Source organism: Synchiropus splendidus, chromosome 1 (assembly GCF_027744825.2).
Source record: "Synchiropus splendidus isolate RoL2022-P1 chromosome 1, RoL_Sspl_1.0, whole genome shotgun sequence".
NCBI lineage: Eukaryota > Metazoa > Chordata > Actinopteri > Syngnathiformes > Callionymidae > Synchiropus > Synchiropus splendidus.
The window spans coordinates 6,758,520-6,777,967 of NC_071334.1; the positions used below are offsets into that span (position 1 = coordinate 6,758,520).

The 19,448-nt window shown below is 43.7% G+C and overlaps 1 protein-coding gene across 1 annotated transcript in view; it reads left to right on the forward strand.

The window, feature by feature from the left end:
- Positions 1 to 95: 95 nt before the first annotated feature.
- The window catches only part of LOC128752909 (glypican-5-like), a 45,282-nt gene continuing 25,929 nt past the window's right edge, over positions 96 to 19,448 (forward strand). Inside the window, exons 1-7 of the mRNA XM_053854691.1 lie at positions 96 to 325; positions 2,714 to 2,875; positions 7,612 to 8,153; positions 8,218 to 8,400; positions 10,694 to 10,860; positions 10,952 to 11,011; positions 12,925 to 13,047. Of these exons, the coding sequence (XP_053710666.1) occupies positions 148 to 325; positions 2,714 to 2,875; positions 7,612 to 8,153; positions 8,218 to 8,400; positions 10,694 to 10,860; positions 10,952 to 11,011; positions 12,925 to 13,047 (1,415 nt within the window). The 5' untranslated portion in view covers positions 96 to 147. The remainder of the gene's footprint in view (positions 326 to 2,713; positions 2,876 to 7,611; positions 8,154 to 8,217; positions 8,401 to 10,693; positions 10,861 to 10,951; positions 11,012 to 12,924; positions 13,048 to 19,448) is intronic.

The window sequence follows — 19,448 nt, forward strand, 5'->3', positions numbered from 1 at the left end:
AGTTTAAGTCGCTATGACTGACATGCACACAGTCGGAGGGGGGGTGAAGGGGGGAACCGCGTCACAGGCGGTCTCAGTCTGCTGCGGGACTTGAGGGGCTTCACTCCGAACCTCCGTCTCTGTCCACCCTCGGACTGACATGTTGCCATGTTCCGCGCCGTTTGCTCAAACGCGGACTTGTTTTGGGTGACTTTATGCTGCTTGTGTTTCGCGCCCGAGGCTGACAGTTGGGCAGCCGACCCGGACAGCTGTCATGAGGTGAAGACCGCTTACATGATGCGCCAGATCGGCCAGGTGGAGCTGGTGCCCGACAGACCCGGGACAGGTCAGTCACATGCCGCAGAAAATAGAACGCGGGTGAAAACTTCCATCAACCTCATAAAAAAAAAAGAAGTAAAAACTTGTGGTACTTGGTTCGTAATAGCTGCCTAACTTTGCATTCGATAGCCCAAATAGTTCATCTGAAAGTTTTGCAACGACCTTTGGCCTCGATTTCTAAATATGATTTTAACACGAAAAAAGCAAACATAATTGAAATAGTTGCTTCTTGAAACTTGCTGCACAACTGGATTATGATTTCTATTCTAATGTTTAGTCCAGGATCAGCAGTCTATTTAAAACCGCAAAGTACATCTACAGAACTGAATAATCCTCGTTGTGCACGTTTGAAAAAAGGTAATAATGTTATATAACTATCAGTAGTTACTGACACTTGCTGATGAATGAATGAGGAAAACAAATCTGCTACTTCTGCTTGTCTCATCATTCCACAGGACATTGTGTCTCATCTCTCTCATTGGGCCATAACTACCATTAAAAAACACATTTGTGCAGGCAATCTATTATCTTTTTAAGCTTTCAACAAAATCATCTCAGGCCCATAACATTTCACACCAATCCCCAAAACCGTCGCATTATATGCGTCTGTGGAATTATATCCGCGCCATCAGACAATTTAATCATTAAATGTATCTGATGAAAACAAATCCAACCTTCCAAATAATCAAATTATTGAATTCAACACTTTAAAAAAACGTAACGGCTTTGTTCAGTTCACCCGAATACATATTTCTCATGACTTTTAAAATGAATTGACTTCATATTAATGTGATTAATATATCCTTTTGAAAAAATAGGTTGTTTCTAAAATATATTATTTAATGTGCGTTGCACATATCAAGAAATCCTTCAAAAGATATGATCACAAAAGTCCTAAATTAATATATAATCATTTATATTTTTCATCTGGTTTATCCATTTTATCAAGCAGGTTGTTTTGTTTTTTTTACAATGCAATATTTTATATTCACTCCAGTCATCCGCAGACATCAACATTGACTTGTTTTTTTAACTCTGAATTCCAGTCGCCAGTCAGTCGCGGCGTAAGAGAGATGTAAAAGTGAAACAGCATCTTGGGAGTCTGTCATAAAAAAGCTTGAATATCATTGAGTCCTTTGGAGATAAATGAGTTAGAAGAGGTGGATCTTTTCTGAAATAGATGAGTCAGTATCTCACACGAAAATAGTGAGAACCAATCAAGTACAAGAATGTGAACATCACTGGATGAGTCGGTGATGTGACTCAAAAAGCATCAAATTAAAATGATTAATGATACTGTACAAATGATAGATTACAATTGAATGATACTGAAATATAGCATCAATATTACATTGTAATTTGTAATATTAAAATACATATCAAAATGAAATGTGAAATATTGAATTCACCCCAAATATAATGTCAAAGACAACAATAAAAAGGAACAGAAATCCCTGGGGTTCAGGTTACGTTTGCTGTACACGACACATTCATGTAGCTGAATCAGCGTAGCAGGAAATATCTGAACAAAATATCTTGAACAAATCTTACAGGTTTGCCGTGAGATAATCACCTGGGTTTCCTCCAACTCGCGCCCCAAAAAGTAGCTGGTATTGGCTTCAGTCGCCGCGACCCTGAACTACCAGACCGATGGACGAAATGACCTGAAACATGATTGCAAAATTGAATTAAAACACTCAAAGCTAATTGTAGGACGGACTTGTGTTCATCCAACAAGCAGCTTGACTATACAGTGTATGGGATCAGGTGAAAGTTCACATCCTTCCATTCCTTCCTCTTATCCATTATTTAGTCGTGGGGGCAGCATTTGATGTAAAGAGGCCCGGATCTCCCTTTTTCCCTTCGCGGCCCAACTTTCTTTCTTGTTCGACCCGCATTATAGTTTAGTCCACTTGCACTGGAAATGGTGTTGGAGGTGGAAGAAGAGCAAAGCAGGTGTGAAGGAGGCTCAGGTGGAAAAGGCAAGAGGAAGACTGCCCATATGTACCGATCAGCTCCCTGGACAAGTGGCCGGTCCATCACAGGCATGCATAGAGAGAGTGCTCTGTACTGGTGTGTGTGTGTCCCACATGCAAGTGTGTGGTTTGTCAGGTCAGCCATAGGTGACCAGTCCGTTCCACTCATCTCTCTCCCTTGATCTCAGTCAGCTGCTCCACAGCCTTCCTTATCCCACACACATGCCGGCGCTCACACACTGGGGTGTAGTTAAGGGTGCGTGTGTCAGCACCTCCACTCCTAACAGGCCCATTTGGGATTATTTCTGTGTTGATAGTAGAGTATGAACGGCGTGTTGGATTTATCTCTTGGATTCCTGCCAACATTTCATCCGTGTTTTCCGCGACTGCTAAGTGAATTCTGGATTCCTCCTCTTCAGGTGCGTCTCTGCGAGTGTGTCAGTACGACGGCCCCACTTGCTGCACCGGCAGGATGGAGGACAACTACGTGGCGGCGGTGCGGAGTGAAACTCAGCAGAAGATGAGGTCGTACAGCTTCGAACTCAAGTACCTGATCAACGGACACGCAAAGGCTTATCAAGGCGAGTGGAGTCGAATAAGAGCTTCTCATGATCCTGACTTGTGCTGGCGATGGTGGCGCCTCGACAGCTCTGTCAAGTGGCCCTCGCCCCCTGCCAATCATGAAACAGCCAGTTTGTGTCGCGGTGGTCGACGTGGGGGATGTTTTTTTTTTCTTTTCTGAGGCGCCGCGGTGGCTAGCCAAACAAACAGCCGATGCCCGATAGAGTCTTTGAGAAAGTGAAACTCTCCGAGGGAGCAGCTCAGAACTTTGTTGCCACTCCGCGCTCCCTCTCTCTGTCCACCCGTCCGTCCCTGCGCTAATCAGGTTTTGTTCTTGACCAATGAGAGCGCTGAGGACGAAGAATGTTTACATTCAGTACGTATCCGCAGCAAAGTGTTGTTGCTGCGGGCAACAGCCGCTCTCTAATGGCCGGCTTTGAATAGGAGGAAGAATACTCTGCTTGTCCACTTGTCTCTCTGAGCTATTCAACCCTGGGCGAGTGTGTGTGTGTGTGTGTGTGTGTGTGAGTCTCTTGGAGCGAGTGCATGTGGCGCACAGATTATTGGACAGATAGACTTGATGAAAGCCAAGAGATAGAAGCAGCCATGGTTTTCAAAGTTGCCATCTCCAGTCACACACCAGCGAGGCCAACGCAGCCATGAGAGAAACAACACAAAGAAAGGCTCAACAGACGACAGTTGACCGTCTTGTGGTATCACAAACTCACACCAGAGCAAAGCGGGCGATGCCACACACGTCTGTTGCTCATCATAGGTCTGAGGTTGAGAGGCTCGTCCACGCCAGAGTTGTGTTGATATTTGTAGTGCTGGAGTACTCCAGGCTGGTCTCGGTCTCAAGACTAGGTTTTGAGGGTCTGCTCTCTGTCTCAAATCTATTTTTACTTGGTCTTGGACTAGGCAGACTTGAGATTTCTATTTGAGGCCAACAGAGAAAACTGCCATAATTGTTGAGAGTATTTTGTGAAAGAAGCTTTTCTCAGTTTTGGATCAGCTTGAGATGCCTTACATATACTGTCTTGGTCTCGACCTCCAAATATCTTGGTCGTGTCTTGGTCTCCGTAGTTCCCAGCCTCGATCATGTCTTGGTCTCGGTTGGTGTGGCCTTGACTACAACACTAGATATTTGTGTGACATTTAGCCGCAGACGCTGCATCTTTTGTTTTGGGTAGTTTCACAGTGCATGTTTTACCTAAGTTATATTGAAGGTGAATGGACGCAGTATGTGTACGCTCCTGTCAAGGAAGCCCCTGGTAATAACAGGCTTGTTTTTGGATGAGTTGTACAGTTAAATCAATGTTTAAAAGACGTGTGAAGGGCTGTCCTTTCACATGTGATGACTTCTTCCTCAGAGTGACCACCCCCCATTTTTTTCTATTACGTCAATGAACATTGCAACATCCACCCAGCATCCCATGTCTTGCTCATTCACTCTTAACATCAGCTCACAGTGGAATCACCTTACTGAAGAAGTGAAAGAAGCTCATTGAACTGTTGTGGAGGAGCTGACGCAGCAGCACACAAATGTATATTTTGCAATTGGGGTTGCAGAGTGATCAAACTCCATTATTTTGCAAGTGACATTTTTTTGGACGGGGAAAGGTTTGTCACAGAACCCGGAAGTACTTGACCCAAATGCAAGCGAAATTCTGTTCATTCAACAATGATACAAACAACAAAGCAAAGACGGATGAGAAGGAGGAACAAATGATAGAAAACACGATGGAGAAAAACCTGAAACAAACTGGAAGTTAGCAACAAACACAGCAAAAAGGAGAACAGAAACCTCAGCAGGATAAAATACACTGGTAGAAATAAACAAAAGTAAACAGAGGACAATGTGGTGGTCACAACTCATGCACAATAGACAATGAAAATGCACGTAGTGGAAAAAACACACTCACGTAAATAAATAAATAAATAAATATCTCACGAAAAGCTTCAACAGCATAGAGCATCTGACACCACAGAAAGGAAGGAAGCTTGTAAACGCTCTTAGCTAATTGGTCACCAGTCAAACAAAACAAGGGCACATCAAACAGGAAATACAACAACAAAATAAAAGCATATATAAAACAGACCATGACAGGTTTGTCAGTGAACTTGTCAAACACTGCTGTATGTGTTATACAAGTGATATTTCAAGTCATGGTTCAGTAGTTGGAAGGGACAAAAAGTACAATTTAAAATCCACAAACCTCATAGCGGAAGCCATCTTGGTGCAGGACACAGGTGTTCCAGATCTCAGGATCTAATGTGTGTCCAGTGGCATTAGTCTGGTCAGTGACCTACTGTATGTACTGGTTGATTACAAAAACGAAAAAAAAAAATGTCTTAGTGAAATAAAATTCATGCATGCAGGATGTTACAAGCACGCACACTTAACATAAAATGGCCCTTTCAAAATCATGCACAGATGACTGTCTCAGTCTTTGTCTTTGCACCTTTGAACCACCTGAAGCACTTGGTGTGGCAGACGATTTGATAAATTGAGCTTTCATCATCCATACTGCTTTAAATTCTGTGACTGTGGTGGTCTTCAACAGCTGAGCCGAGTCCCCCTCCTATGAGATGAGCAAACCCGCAGCAGCTCTATTTACACCCGGCGGATTACTTGCTGTGTGTGTCTGCATGCTTGCATGTGTTTGTCCTGACGCCGTGAGACCCCTGTGACTTCTCCTCCACGTCGCAGCTGCCGCCCAATCAGAGGGGCTGCAGGGATCGTCACGTGACCTCCCCAGAGGAGCCTTTGCCCTGTCACTTGATGCGGCCCGTGTTTGAGTTACGGCTGGCAGGACGTGGGCATGCAGACACATAAAGGACGCACGTCATCACCTGGTACATTGTGAACTGGAACCCTGTCTCTCGGTCAGTTCTGCATCGGCTTGCTTGCAGCTGGATTCATACAGTGAAACTTTGGTCGAGTAACTTTGCTATAATTTGAGGTCAAAATTCAAAGGAAAAAATGGAAGTCTAAACAGTTAATCTTAGATTAAATCACATTCATTCCGCATCAGTTTCCTTTTCTCTCAGATTTTGGAGTTATTTTTGACATTTTGTCGCAGCCTTTTGGAAAACAGCACATCAATGAAGTTTAACTGAATTTTAAGACAGGGAAGGGCATCACTTCTGTTCAAAGTTACCACTGTCCTTCAATATACAGCGACAGATACTTTCCTTCCCATCCTGCTTCTCACATGCTTTAGTTCAGTAGAAGTGTTTCACCAAGCTGTGTCCTACATTTGTGTATCGTGAGATTCAAGCTATGCAACGGCCACACAACTAGAATTTTTATGATTATTGTGAAGGAGAGGAAACAGTACTGGCAGTGGTGAGTCACTTTAGAGAATCCGTCAAATGGTAAAATATTACAGTCAACTTCAAACTGCCTTTTATGTCGTAGAATACACAGAAGAGGTTTTTTTTTTTTACATCCTACATAGTGACACTGATCAACCACCCACTGTGGCAGTGCAACAAGCATACATACCGTAGGAGCGGCAACCCTCCACAGGTTCAAATAGGACTTTGAAAAATGTAGCCGCTCTTATGGACTATTTATACTCAAGGTTCCATACGGGTTCAAATCTGGATGGATCCTTCTGCCTTCATTTCTGAATGCTTACACAAAGCTCACAGATATGGACCAAACAGAGCAGTACCACCTGAAACCATGGGGGGCAGTGTTGCTGTTACTCCCCGATACGTAGCTCTAATGAGACACGAAGAAGACATAACAATGGAGGAAATCCTCCGTCCTCCAGTGGCGATATATTTAACATCCTCACCAACCACCACCTCCTACAACGCTGCCTCTGTTTCCTCTTTAGTGCAAGAGCTACATGATCAATACTCTTCCACAGTCGCCATGTTGGTTTTGCAGTTTGCTGTTGTCATAAACTTTTGACTCTGGGCTGCTCCCCCTGGTGGATATATTGGTGAACAGCAATACCAACGTAAAGAAGGCATGGAAGCATGTGATCAGTGACGGTAACGTTTGATACTGAGGGGAACAATTTCTTACAAAAAGGGAGTGAAAAATGATACCAAATGATCCACAACTCATACTGACACTTGTGCTGTTTAAAGTATCATATAAACATGGCTGCGGCTGTGACACTCACTTTCCAGACGAACATGCGTGCGCCTCTTTACCGATGGAGACTTGAAAGCCTCAGCTCAACATTTCTCACTCCTTTACACCCAGTTGTCTCTGTGCGGGTCAGGATGCCTTCAGATTGACATCATCTTTTTATAGACGCCGTGTTTTAAACATAGACTCGCGCTCATCGACGCGCCGGCCTTACGGGCTCTGCAGAGGGAGAGAACAGGCCACTTTATTAGACGTAGGAAACTGAGCGGATCATGAGATTGGGCAGGTCGTTATCACCTGACTAAAGATAACACGTCAGTGAAAACAGGCTTCGGGATGAATCAAGTTGGAAGCTATTTCCACTTGTTTGTTGCAGGATAAAGTTGGACCAAGGTCGGACATGTGAGCTGGTCTGGGTAAAAGCGTGGGCCCTTGGCAGGATCATTTTTGGGCACTGGCAACTGAAGTGTATCCACTGGTCTGAATTTGACATGAATGAAATTTAGGCCTTCTCTCTCATCTAAATGCTACGACAGGGAAGGATGTTTGTTTGTCTTTAGAGTGGATCAAAGCGCTGAATCCGATTTCTGATCTTTCAATGACACCAAGATTGTAATTCTTCATTTGTCCTCTCTTCCCCTCCAGAGACCTTTGAGTCGCTTGTGTCCTTCACTTCCAATCTTACCAGCACCCTGTTTGACAGCGCCTACTCCAGCCTTGCCTCAGACTGTCGCCCCCTTGTGTCTCGGCTGTTCCATGACATCAAACGGCATCTATCCGGCGACTCTAAATCCTCACTGGACACCAGCGTGCAACGATTCTACAACGACCTCTTCCCCCTGGTCTATCGCCGCCTTCTCAACCCCGGTATTGGCTCCGTGTCCCATCACTCGTCGGTCACCACCGGACATGATGACTGTCTGAGGATAACTCGACAAGACGTCAGCCCGTTTGGACCCTATCCTCGCCTCCTAGTGGCGAGCTTGTCACAGTCCCTGGGCGCCGGGCGAGCTTTGAGTCAGTTGCTGAGGTTGGCTGGTGAGGTTGTGAATGCCACAGAGAAGGCTTCCCTGTCCAGAGAATGTGTCCGGGGGCTGGTGAGGATGCAGTACTGCTCCCACTGCAGAGGCTTGACGCTAATCCGGCCGTGCACAGAACTGTGCTTCAACGTCATGAGAGGATGTTTGGTAACAAGAACATTGTTTTGACCCGACTCTGCTGTCAGAAGTCATGTTTCCTGTTCTCTCTCAGGTGGGGGTGTCAGAACTCGCTTCCCCATGGACAAGTTTAGTGGTCACGCTGCAGCGTTTAGCCGCCACGATGGCGACCAGCAGCAACCACAACAGCATGGAGCTGGCGCTACTCGCCATCCGGAACCACGTGAATGACGCCATCTTACATGCTCAGTTACATGGACCACGCATCACGGCCACGGTAAGATTAGAGACGTGCCTTGCTCATGTGCAGTTGGGTAAGTCAGGATGGAGATGAAGGGAGTAGGAGGCACCACCACTGGATGGAGATGGAGTCTGCCTATCTCAGACTTGTGGTGCTCTCGCAGGCCACCCCAAAGAAGATACCTTTTGCTCAGACCAGGGAGTCAAGCAAGGGTCACCTCCCGCTGCATTCTCTGACCTGAAGCTTTTCTTTACAATTCCAAAACAATTCAAAGAAACGGTCTGACAAGGAGCGCATACCACCTCACCAACGCGATAAAGGCTGAACAACCGCTGACTCATCCTCACTCATAAATCCCCTCACTGATAAAGTCATTAGAATTTCTGACAAAGAAAGAGGAAAGGTTCCTTTCACACCCGCCGTAGGAACAGGCTCACAAAAGCCTTGCACCTAGCTATGCTAAAAACAGACTCATTCTTCACCCAAGCTGGGGTTTCCCTCAGTCCCTGTGTGTTCGTGCGTGTGTCCACGAGTGTGAATACAGATCCAGTGCCAGACAAAAGCTCCGGTTGGCTGGACAACCGATACCCAGAATGCAGCCTGCTTCTGGGTGATGAGAAAGTTTCTGTGGCTAATCTCTGGACAAACAGACGACACACAAACACATGCATGCGTGCACACACTGCTGGAGGAAGGAGCGGCGGCGCTGTCCAACGTTGACGAGAACACTGTGGACTCAGTGGAGTAGATTCCTGAGAAGTAAACAAAGCCACACAGGAATAATTGCACGATAATTGTGGCTAATAAGAAATCGCACTTCATTAAATGTTTGATGGAGCTTCTCATTCATCCCACCCAAAGCAAACATCAAGCCCCTTTTTGTTCTGCGCCACCAGCGCGTCAGGAATAAAAGATGATGGCTGCCAGCCTTTTGAAGACAGAAGTGTTTGCTCTAAATAAATGAAAGAGAGAAAACTGGAAGCTCTCGCTCTCCGCCTGGCTGCATTTTTAGGTTTGCTCCAATTAGGGCTTCACTGTGTCAGGAGCTGTCAATATTCTTGGACATTCCACCCTCCACTGGTGACTTATTTACATATGAGTCATTTTATTTATTTCATTTGTTACCAATAGCTTGGCTGCCTTTTAAAAATACCTGGCATTTGTTGCGGTTGGAGTGGTTCATGTAACCACAGCTACTTATTCAGTACCATATTGGACGTAAAAATGTCTGAGGAAGTAGGGTTGGGTGATATGGACAAAAAAAGTTATCACGATAAATGTAGTCATTTCAGCGATAACAAGAACTATCACGATAAATGCATTTTCATTTTTATTCCATGTGTTGTACACACTACAGACTCTCGTGAAACTGATGAAAATTATTACTGGAATTTGTCTCCAACATCATTTTTTATGTCTAAATATAATAGTTAACCGATTGTAGAGATGAGAAATTCTATGTTTCACGTCTCTCATAGACATAGATTTTATTTAGGGGTTAAATTGAGCCGTCTGTTTAGTCATATTCTATTCTCCAGATCATGATACAAACTGTCAGTCCTTTGTCTTGTGTGATGAAAAACCTTTCCACAATTCTCTCTCCTAAAATGCTTGTTTTCCATGGCCTTATTGAAGATGTCACTCTTACTTTGAGGCTTTAGAATTTGTTGACGGTCCCTAACTGATGGCGGCTCGTAGCATTAGCGCTGCCTGTGAGAGTGTGTCCGCGATCAGTGAACCCTAATGGGGACGTGGAAGAGGACGCCTCCGCCAATATCCAACTATTTTCACCTTGGCAGCGGGAGACCTGCATGTGTTGATGTGAACCAAGGCAGACGAGCGCGTCAGAGAACCTATGAGGACCACTCCACCTCATCAAATAAACAGGGATCCAGAGACTCAGAGTCGACCAGTGTCATGATCAAGGGTTCCCTGGATTAAAAATAAGTAACTACGATGGTGAACCAAAGTCCACCACACTCTCCACAACTGTCACACGCCGCGGAGCTGGAGAGCGCGGCGCACTGTCACTGTCTCGTCATGTTCACGTGTGCAGGTCCAATGCAGCGAGTGTGTCACGTGCTTATCGAATTTATCGTGAGATTTTGAATTGTCATCGTGGAGCTTGTGTTTGGCGGGATATCGTGTACGATAAATAATCGCCATCCCTAACAGGAAGTAGTGATGATCGTTGGCACTTGCCTGGCAGGTGATGCTGCAGGGGCTGGACCTGCTGTTGGGTTCACCTGATCTCTGCCAGCTCTCTTAATGGGGTGATGCGGTGCTGTGAAGCAAATCCACATAGATGCCGAGACTGATGTCTTCACAGGTGGAGAAAGTGTGTGGACCTCTGGCAGCTGGGCCAGTCGGACCAGCTTCAAAACCCAGAGTCCCACATGGGGAGGCTTTGGTCAGCTCAGAAACATCCTCGCACAGGTCGTCCGTCACTTCGTCTTCCCCTGAGGGACATCCACGCATGAAGCTGCAGCCCAGCCGGTAGAAGGATTCGTTTTTCTGTGCTCTATGATGGAGACATCAAGATCATGAATATTACAGCTGCCTGTTCACTCTGTGTGTTTCCCTCCAGGTCTTTTCCTCTTAAAGGTTCCAGAGTTGATAAGAGCAGAAGTTTGAAAAGGATATCAAGGTGAAACATCATGTCACACGGATTATCTTTCATTCTTCATTTCTCTTTGCCTTTCAGGTGCTTTAAGGTGCATCTTTTCTCCCTCTCTTCTCAGTAAAACTGTGTGTTGTAGGAGCCAGGTGACGCTACTGCCACCTGGTTTCCAATTGAGGTCACTGCAGTCTGTGATATTGAACAATAACATGTCGGGTAGGGTTGGTGCGATATAGGTGCGATAGATCTGAGGAGATCGTGAGGACGTCGTATTCTGTACCGTATAGATCTATGCTGACGCGCGGACCTGACACTCCGCACGCTTGTCACACGTCACACAGTCACCGCCGGAGCAAACAAGCCGGTCAAAAACGCTACTTCGAGTCGTTTCTTTCTTCGCCCAAACTCGACCACTCGCCGTCACGGCAGAACGATGTGAGTGTTCCGGTCTCTGACCCGCGACGCTAAGACTGTAGTGCAGTGCTAACGGAGCGAACGGCTAACGTGACGGCTCACCTGACACTGGTGGAGTCTCTGCAAAGTCATGTTGGAGATTTATATGTAAACTCTACAAAACTAGAATGAAATGTTGGAATAGAAAGAAGGTAAGTATGGAACTGTATGACAACCTTTACACAGTCCAAGTCTGATAAAGTTAACAAAATGGTTTTCCAGGCTAACAATCTGTGGTAGGAATCTGTCGTGTAGAAGATTAAAATAGATGAAATACGAATATGTTCTAAAGCTGCTGACCCTTTAATAATCACGTTCAATAACCAGACATTGTAGTTTGATCTGTTCTGTTCAAAGTAGTTACGTTTGCATTTACATTACGCCATGTTCAGAAAGAGCTGTGTTTTGGTGCACTTGAATCCAGTGAAAATGTTGAGTAGCTGAAAGCAAATATGTCACGTCTTTGCTGATATTGTATTAAGTAGAACAAGAGTTGTATCCCAACCTACCCAATTATTTAAAACATTCCAAAGGTTTCCTGAAATTTAGAGACCCCCCAAAATAAATAAATAAACATAACAGCTGTCCCTTCAATCCAGTTGTTGTTGCTAGTGTAAATCAGTGCGGAAGATAGTGAACATAAAAATGTGTAGAAATCAAACAAATAAATGAATTGGGAATGTTTAAAATATAGGTAAAAAAAATGAGGCATGTTTTTTGTATTTGCTTTTATTTGTAGCTACACTGAGATGCTACAGAGCACCAGCACCTTCAAAACATTTAAAACTCAGTACATGATGGTGGTCTACTAAAAACTGTATGGATACGTCAAATTTACTTCATTTCTCTGTAGTCTGTAGTATTGATCATTTCATTTATCGGTTTATCGGTGCGTCACCCAGCCCAAGGAATAGCACGTTCTCTTCAGTGCCTTTCTTGCTAAAATGATATTTGGTTTGTTTGTGTGTTTTCAAATATTCTTTTCACTTTTGTCATATTTCAATATATTTTTTTTATTTTTAAACATTTAAATGCTTTTGTTAGTTTTTTCCTCTTTCAAATGTTTTATTACTCGAAATTTGTTTCATATTTCGTTAATGTTTTGTTTGTGTTGATGTTTTAGTATCGCATTTTTATAATCAGACAGGTTCCAGTCTTGAGTTTGTTCGACCAAAAGAAAAGCTTATTGGGTCACATAAAGAAAAAAGAATACGATGTCATTAAGCTTGTAAAGAACAATTTTTTAATTAGATTAATGTTGTGAAGAATATATATTTTATCTTCTTTATGTAGCCCTAATACTCCATTGTAAAAATGTCTTAAATGTAAAACTAAAAATAAAATATGTTATATAATAAAATAGTATTTTTTTTATGATCCAAATGACCACTTCCTTGTGTGCATGATGCCCCAAGTTTATACTGTACAGAAGCAGTTTTAGTTTTATGTATGTATTTTTTTAATGATCTCAGTTACGTTCTTTTCAGGGAATTCGAGAGCTCCATCCAGAGATACCTGCGCTTCTTCTCAGAACTGCCAGGGATGCTGTGTGAGAGTGAGATGGAGGTGGAGCAGCACTCCTGTTGGAGCGGGCAGGACGTGGTGGAGAGGTTTGTGTTCATGGATGTTGAGTCTTTTCTCCACCTAACAAGGCTGTGTAATCATATTTTGGCGAGCTGACGTTGAGAGTTATTGGTCAGGGTTAACCAAGGTCCCAGAGTTTTCAACTCAACAACTGATGTCACAGACGCCGGTCCTTTCGTGAAAGTGCTTGGTTACATTTGGTGACTGTCCTCCATTAGATCAAGGGAAAATGATACCATGTTTGTGAGATTAATCTGTCGGACGTGTGTGTCTGTCTGTGTGTGTGTGTGTGTGTCGGGGGTTGACGGGGCTGTGAAGGTTAGAGAGTTTGTTTCCAGACCCTTTCTCATGGTGATCACATTGGCAGCTCCAACAAGACAAACGGGCAGGCACACACATCGACAACAACATGGACACAAAAAGACACACGCACAATTGCACACACACAAACACAGACATTCATACGGCGACGCCAGCGTCACATTCACAGCGAAGATCAGCTTTTATGGGTCAATCATGCACAGATCTGCGCTGAATCGCCCGTCTGTATGGAACGGAAAAAAATTGATCTGGGTTATGTAACTTGTGAGGAGACAGAGGATGGATTATTATTTCAGAGATGACTAAGATGCTCCATGAGATCCTGTTGTGTCACACCATGTTAGTGTTAAGTTTACTTCAGGGCAGGGAGAGCTCGAGTTGGACCCAATCCACGATGCGCCTCTCCGACCTCTTTACGTCTTCCCTCTCTCCCATCCATCCATCCACCCGCTCATTCACTCAACGGTTCATTCATCTCACCATCCTCCCATTCAGGCCTCCATTCATCTCCTCCAGCCTCTGACCCACTTCACTTACAAACGTCTGTGTTTGGGCCCAGTCAAATTAAAGAAATAGTCGCTCACACGGCCACAGAAGGTGCTCGCGTTCGCTGCTCCTGAGTCGAATTCATTGCAGTTATTGTATCGTGACACGTAGCAGATATACATGGAGGATGCTGGTCTGCAAAGTGAGGTCTACATTGGATTATGAAAGGCCCTTTCTTCATGCATCATGCACTCCACTCATTGTCTGGGCCCGTGTAGCTTAAAATGCATGTTGCTCCAGCTAAATTTGTGTTTAATAGTGTTTGAAAATTATTTGAAACATGTTTTTTTTGGTGAACTTTTGGTGATCTGTGAGGAAAGTCTTCAATCTTCAAGGATCTCGCAGGGATTATGATGAGAGCTCCTTGATCTGAAATGCCATGAGTCAGTGGTGAAGGTCAAGGGTGAAGGGGATCCAGATGTTGTTGTCCGGAATCGTCAAACTTCTGTGCCATTGTCAACACGTTTGGTCATAAATTTGACATGGGCAATGTCAACATTGTTTTAGCTCTGCAAGTGGCACATTTTTACGTGACATTACAGTACTCCGTTTTTATTCACTAGTGTGCAAGTACACATTACTTGTAAAGCAGAAAGTGTCATAGTTGCAACTAAGCCAAAAATGTTCACTAGTCGTGTTTGCTATTGCTCTTAGTGGACTTGTACTTGTGCCGCTTGTAACTCTTGTATGCTCATAAATGGGCAGGGAAAAAGTAAATTCTGGCTTCCAATTGGCTGGAAAATATTTAAGCTTATCAGAGAGCAGAATTTGGTTATAATCTCATCCCACTTTGCATTTGATCTACTAGTACTACTGCTGCAGGTTGAACTGCACTTGTACTACAAAAAAACCAAAAATAATTTGACTAGTGTTTTACGCACTAGTGTGAGAGCGTATGATACTGGTGAATCAAAATGGTCTACTTGTAGAAAGGTTTTGTTATTACTACTACTACTGCTACTATTACGTGTAAATCTTAAAATATACCAGTGACTGTCTTTTCGAGGTCTACTAGTCGTACAAGCAACTCAAAATTCTCTACTTGAGTTTTTTTAGTTCACTGGAAGCACTAGTAGAGAAATACTTTTCAGCTCCACTGGTAGTACATGTGACACTTTTTGTTTTACTACTAAGGTGTACTGTTGTAAAATAGTCAACCAACACTGAGAACTGTTACTGAAAATGTAGTACTTGTACAGCTGAAACATGATTGATGTCTAAATTATGACCAAACGGTTTTCCATACTCTGTCATCTGTCTGACTCTCTGAAAAAAACCATCAACATCCAGCATTTGTCTGGCTGTATTCAGATGATGAATTTGAGATTTATTTCACACACTATATGGACAAATGAAGAATTAAACGCAATTGCGTGATGACTCCAGAAGAGGGGGCCATTTTACCAATTTTGTGCGGTATTGTATTTCAAGCCACACCCTAGTTTTGGTTCCGCTTCCTTTTATAATAGCACAAAGGCCTTTTATAATAGCACAAAGGCGCTGATGCCGTTAAAATAAGAGCAGCCAAAGTCAATAGGGAGTGTGAACAACAATAATAATAATAATAATAAAAAACTTCATTTATCAATGAGGAAAGAACGTGTGCGATTGAAGGAGATCTCCAGCTCTGCTGAAATAAATAATGCATAGTTGGGTCTAAATGAATGTGATCGCAGTTTAAGGTCGACGATTGTGATTGTATTGAATATTGTACCGGTATTTGTGTTTTCGGTGTCAGCTGTATTTCTCTGCTCGCCATTAAGTCTGTCACTATCACGACAAATTACAGTGTCAATATCAGTGGTGGACAATAACAGAGTAAGAAGTGAGTTTCAGTGAGTTGCTCAATATATATATATATATATATATATATATATATATATTCAAAGTCAAACCTTTGTTTTTTGTGCAGTCAGACTGGCAAACCATGAAGGCGACTTGAGTATTTCTGAGTACTTCTACTTCTTGGCTTCAGAGGTTTTGCTGTGAGCGCAGTGATTCGGTTGAATGCAGCGTCGCCTTAGGCCTGGGAGGGAGGACGGTCGACTGAGATGTTGTGAGGCTGAGCTTGTTTGTGTGTAGCCCATGAGCAAGAAGGGGCTCCAGCTGATGAACAACATACTGTTAATGCTATTAACTGGATGAATAATTTGGCCCACGTCCCTCATCACTGTCAGGGAGTTGCCTTTCAAGATAGAAGGACCATTGTGAGAGTGACGCCAGCGTTTGGGCGCGAGAGCGTATTAGTCATGAAGGCAGCTGTTGGAGGAAGTCCAGGTGAAGTGAGATTTTTGGGTGTAGACATGCAGGGACTCCGTCATCTGCTGAATATCTATGAGAGTTACTCAGCTCACTGGCCTCGAGTGTGTAACATGAGTCTGTCTTTTAACCAGCCGAGGCTTATGTTCTTCAGTGTTTTAAGAGTTATCTGCAGTGTTTGCAGGATGAAGCTCAACATTTGGTGAAGTGTGGAATCACCATGTTTCCATTTAAAACTAAGCCTGAATGATCTGTGACGTCAATATGACGTGTTACATTTCATGTTCCTGGGAAGGATCAAGGGGTTGAAAGAGTGTCACTTACAGACTTTGTGGAGAATATTTTTAACCTTAACTGTGACTGTCTTGATAGATGAAAAAGTGAGTTTTTGGCTGCGAGGAAGAGAAACACAGTTGCCTTTCTTAAAACCCTCATTATAGCTGTTCCGTGGATTATTATTATTAGTATGTTTTTGAAAGCACTTTTGAGTGTTGAGACAACATGACTCGCTGTGTTGCATGTTTTGCAGAAAACCACTGGACTGAAACGCCAATAAACATCAATAAACGTCTTTTGGATTAATGGATCTGTGAACTTCATGTTGTACACAAAATGAATGAGAACAAATGCTGACAGTGGCAGTGCTCCTCAATTTGCTTGTGAGTTGGGAGTTTGTACAATGTTGCGTGGTTTTGCCATTACACAAACTTGTGTTGAACGTTTTACCCAGATGACTCTTGAGTCAGTTTTATGTTTAGTGACCAACTGTCTTGTCTATGCTGCTCCAAATGCTTCTCTGAAGGCAAGGGACTCATGGGTAGTGATGCGTTGGTCATACTTCAAGGATTGTATTGACAAATGACACCAACTGTGTTGACACTGTGTTGGTCACTCAATAGTGGCCTCTGCTGTAGATCTGAAATTACTGCAGGGAAACATGATGGATTAACTTCCCAGCTGTAAACCCAACAATAGTGGGTGTGGCTAAGAGAACATCTTTGTGAAACCAAGCATTTTCAATGGGTGATGCTTATGCACATTCTCTAATGTAAATATCTTAAATTGTAGAGAGTTTTGTGAAAACAGGTGCTCAAATCAGTACACAAGTTGCTCTTTTACTATTATTAATATAATAATAATAATAATAATAATCATAATAAAGCATTATTTGTGTACTTTATTTTGTACTTTATAGCCAAATATTTCAGGAAATTTTTTCTTGGAAAAGCGTGGCAAGCATGGGCTTCTTTGCTTCAGCTGTTGCCCCCACGACCTGACCTCTGATAAGAGGACGAAAATAGTTGAGTAAATCGACGGCTGAGTCGTCGTTGGTGAAGGCTGTTGTCAGGCTGAATCCAAAACTCTATTAGGAAGGTGGTCAGAATGTAACTCTTCAATCCAAACAAAGAGTCTGCAGCTGCAAATGGAGGTGTGTCTCCTCTGTCTTCTCTAACAGATGTTTTTCTGGGAGACAATGGGGCTGTCAGTTTCCTCGGTTTGCACAATGCAAATACTTTCTTCTGCCCAGTGATTGATGCAGGGGTTCGACAGAAGAAAGGTGGAAATTGTGTGTGTTACCATTAGCAACCTCACAGTAACCGAGGGCAACCGCAGAGCAAAATTGTCAATTTGGCAGTGGTGATTTATGTCTGGCATTCTCTAGCTCTTATTGGCTGTCACTCAGAGTGACGCGTCTCACACGAGCCTCTGTGCGCGAGCAGGTGGGCAGTCTGCGGACCAATCACGGGGCTCCAAACTTTTTGTTCGCCAGCACAAACATCATTACCATTTGATCTTTACGAGCTGCTGAACACAAAGCAGTTGTTTTTGTGTATTTATGCAGAGTCATGATTCCCAATATCTGATTCATCTCGGCGTGAGCTGGTGGAGAATGATAATCTGGAATTTTCCGCCGCTCATCAGAGCCTGGGCGGCGTCTTCGTGCTAAATGGCCCTGGCCTGTTACACACTTTTACAGTTGAAGTAGAGTTGGACGATTATGGCGAAAATGATCATCGCAGTTATTTTGGTTGGTATCATAATCACCATTATTCAAACGGTTATTCTACTCAATTTAAGATTTTCTTCTTCTTTCAAACTTTATTGAACAATGAACTACAAGAAAACAATGCGTGAAATATAAATGATAATTTGTCAGTTGACCTTCATCATGGAGGTTAAATGTTTCTTTCTGGAATCACCAGTCAGTATGGTCTGGCGTTAGAGGACAGTGGAGACGGCAGACAATGTTTCCAGCTGAGCAGGCACTTGCATGGATTTTTCTGTGCTTCTGATTGAGCTCTTTTTTAGTCGTTTTTCATGAGAGAAGTCACTTTCATATTTGAGCAGTCTTCCTGCGTGTCTGCAGCGTGATGAATGACAAGGAGCGCTTGCTTTTCTCAGGTTGAGCGCATGCGATTGTTCCAATGCATTCCTGCTCTTCCAAATAGTCATTGGTTTTTGAAACATCTCCAACAAGCAGCGAGCCCTGCTGCTGTGACTCTGGATGAGCGTCTGCTCCTCGGATGTTCTGACGCTGAAAACCATGCCGTTGGTGTACAGGCGACCGAGTCCGGAGCTAACAGTGGCTAATATTAGCGTCCCCCACTCCGTGTAAAGGCTCGAGCTCTCGCTCACTGACAGGCAGAGCTTCGCCCTGAGTGGCTCATGGTGTGTAGCGCGCTCACTGTGCCCTCCACAGTAGCTTCCCATCGGGGACGAGGCGTGGTGCAGCGTTCAGAATGAGACGGGTGTCTGGCTAAATAGTGACGATTATCACGTGTTCATAATCTTAATCCCAATAAAAATTCGAATAATAGTCCAGCCCTAAATTGAAGCTATTTTATTGAGAATTATTTATGATTATCTTTGGCCTTTTTACGAGAGACACACACAGGTTTCCAACTCTTCATTGGTGCGACATGTCACCTCATTTAAGCCCTAATAAAACATGCTGTGCCGACCAGTACAGACCTTTCTGATGGTTCACTCGACTTCTTTTATTTGAACAAAAAAAGGGAGCAAATTGACGACAAAGACAAAAGGTGAAAGGTGTGAGCACAATCACAGCCGCCGACTTTCGCCGCGCTTCCGCTCGCCCGCGATTTATTTGTTGAACCACCCGAACTTGCTGAGAGACAAATTAAATCCAGCGCTGGCCCGTCTGTGCCGCAGCCTCCATAAATCTGATGGCAGCAGAAACTCATAATCATATCTCTTCGCCTTCCAGCAGGCGTTCCTCAGCCCTTGGCAGTCTGTTTTAAGAAGGTGCCGCCCTGCAAATAGATTAGCGCCCCCAAAC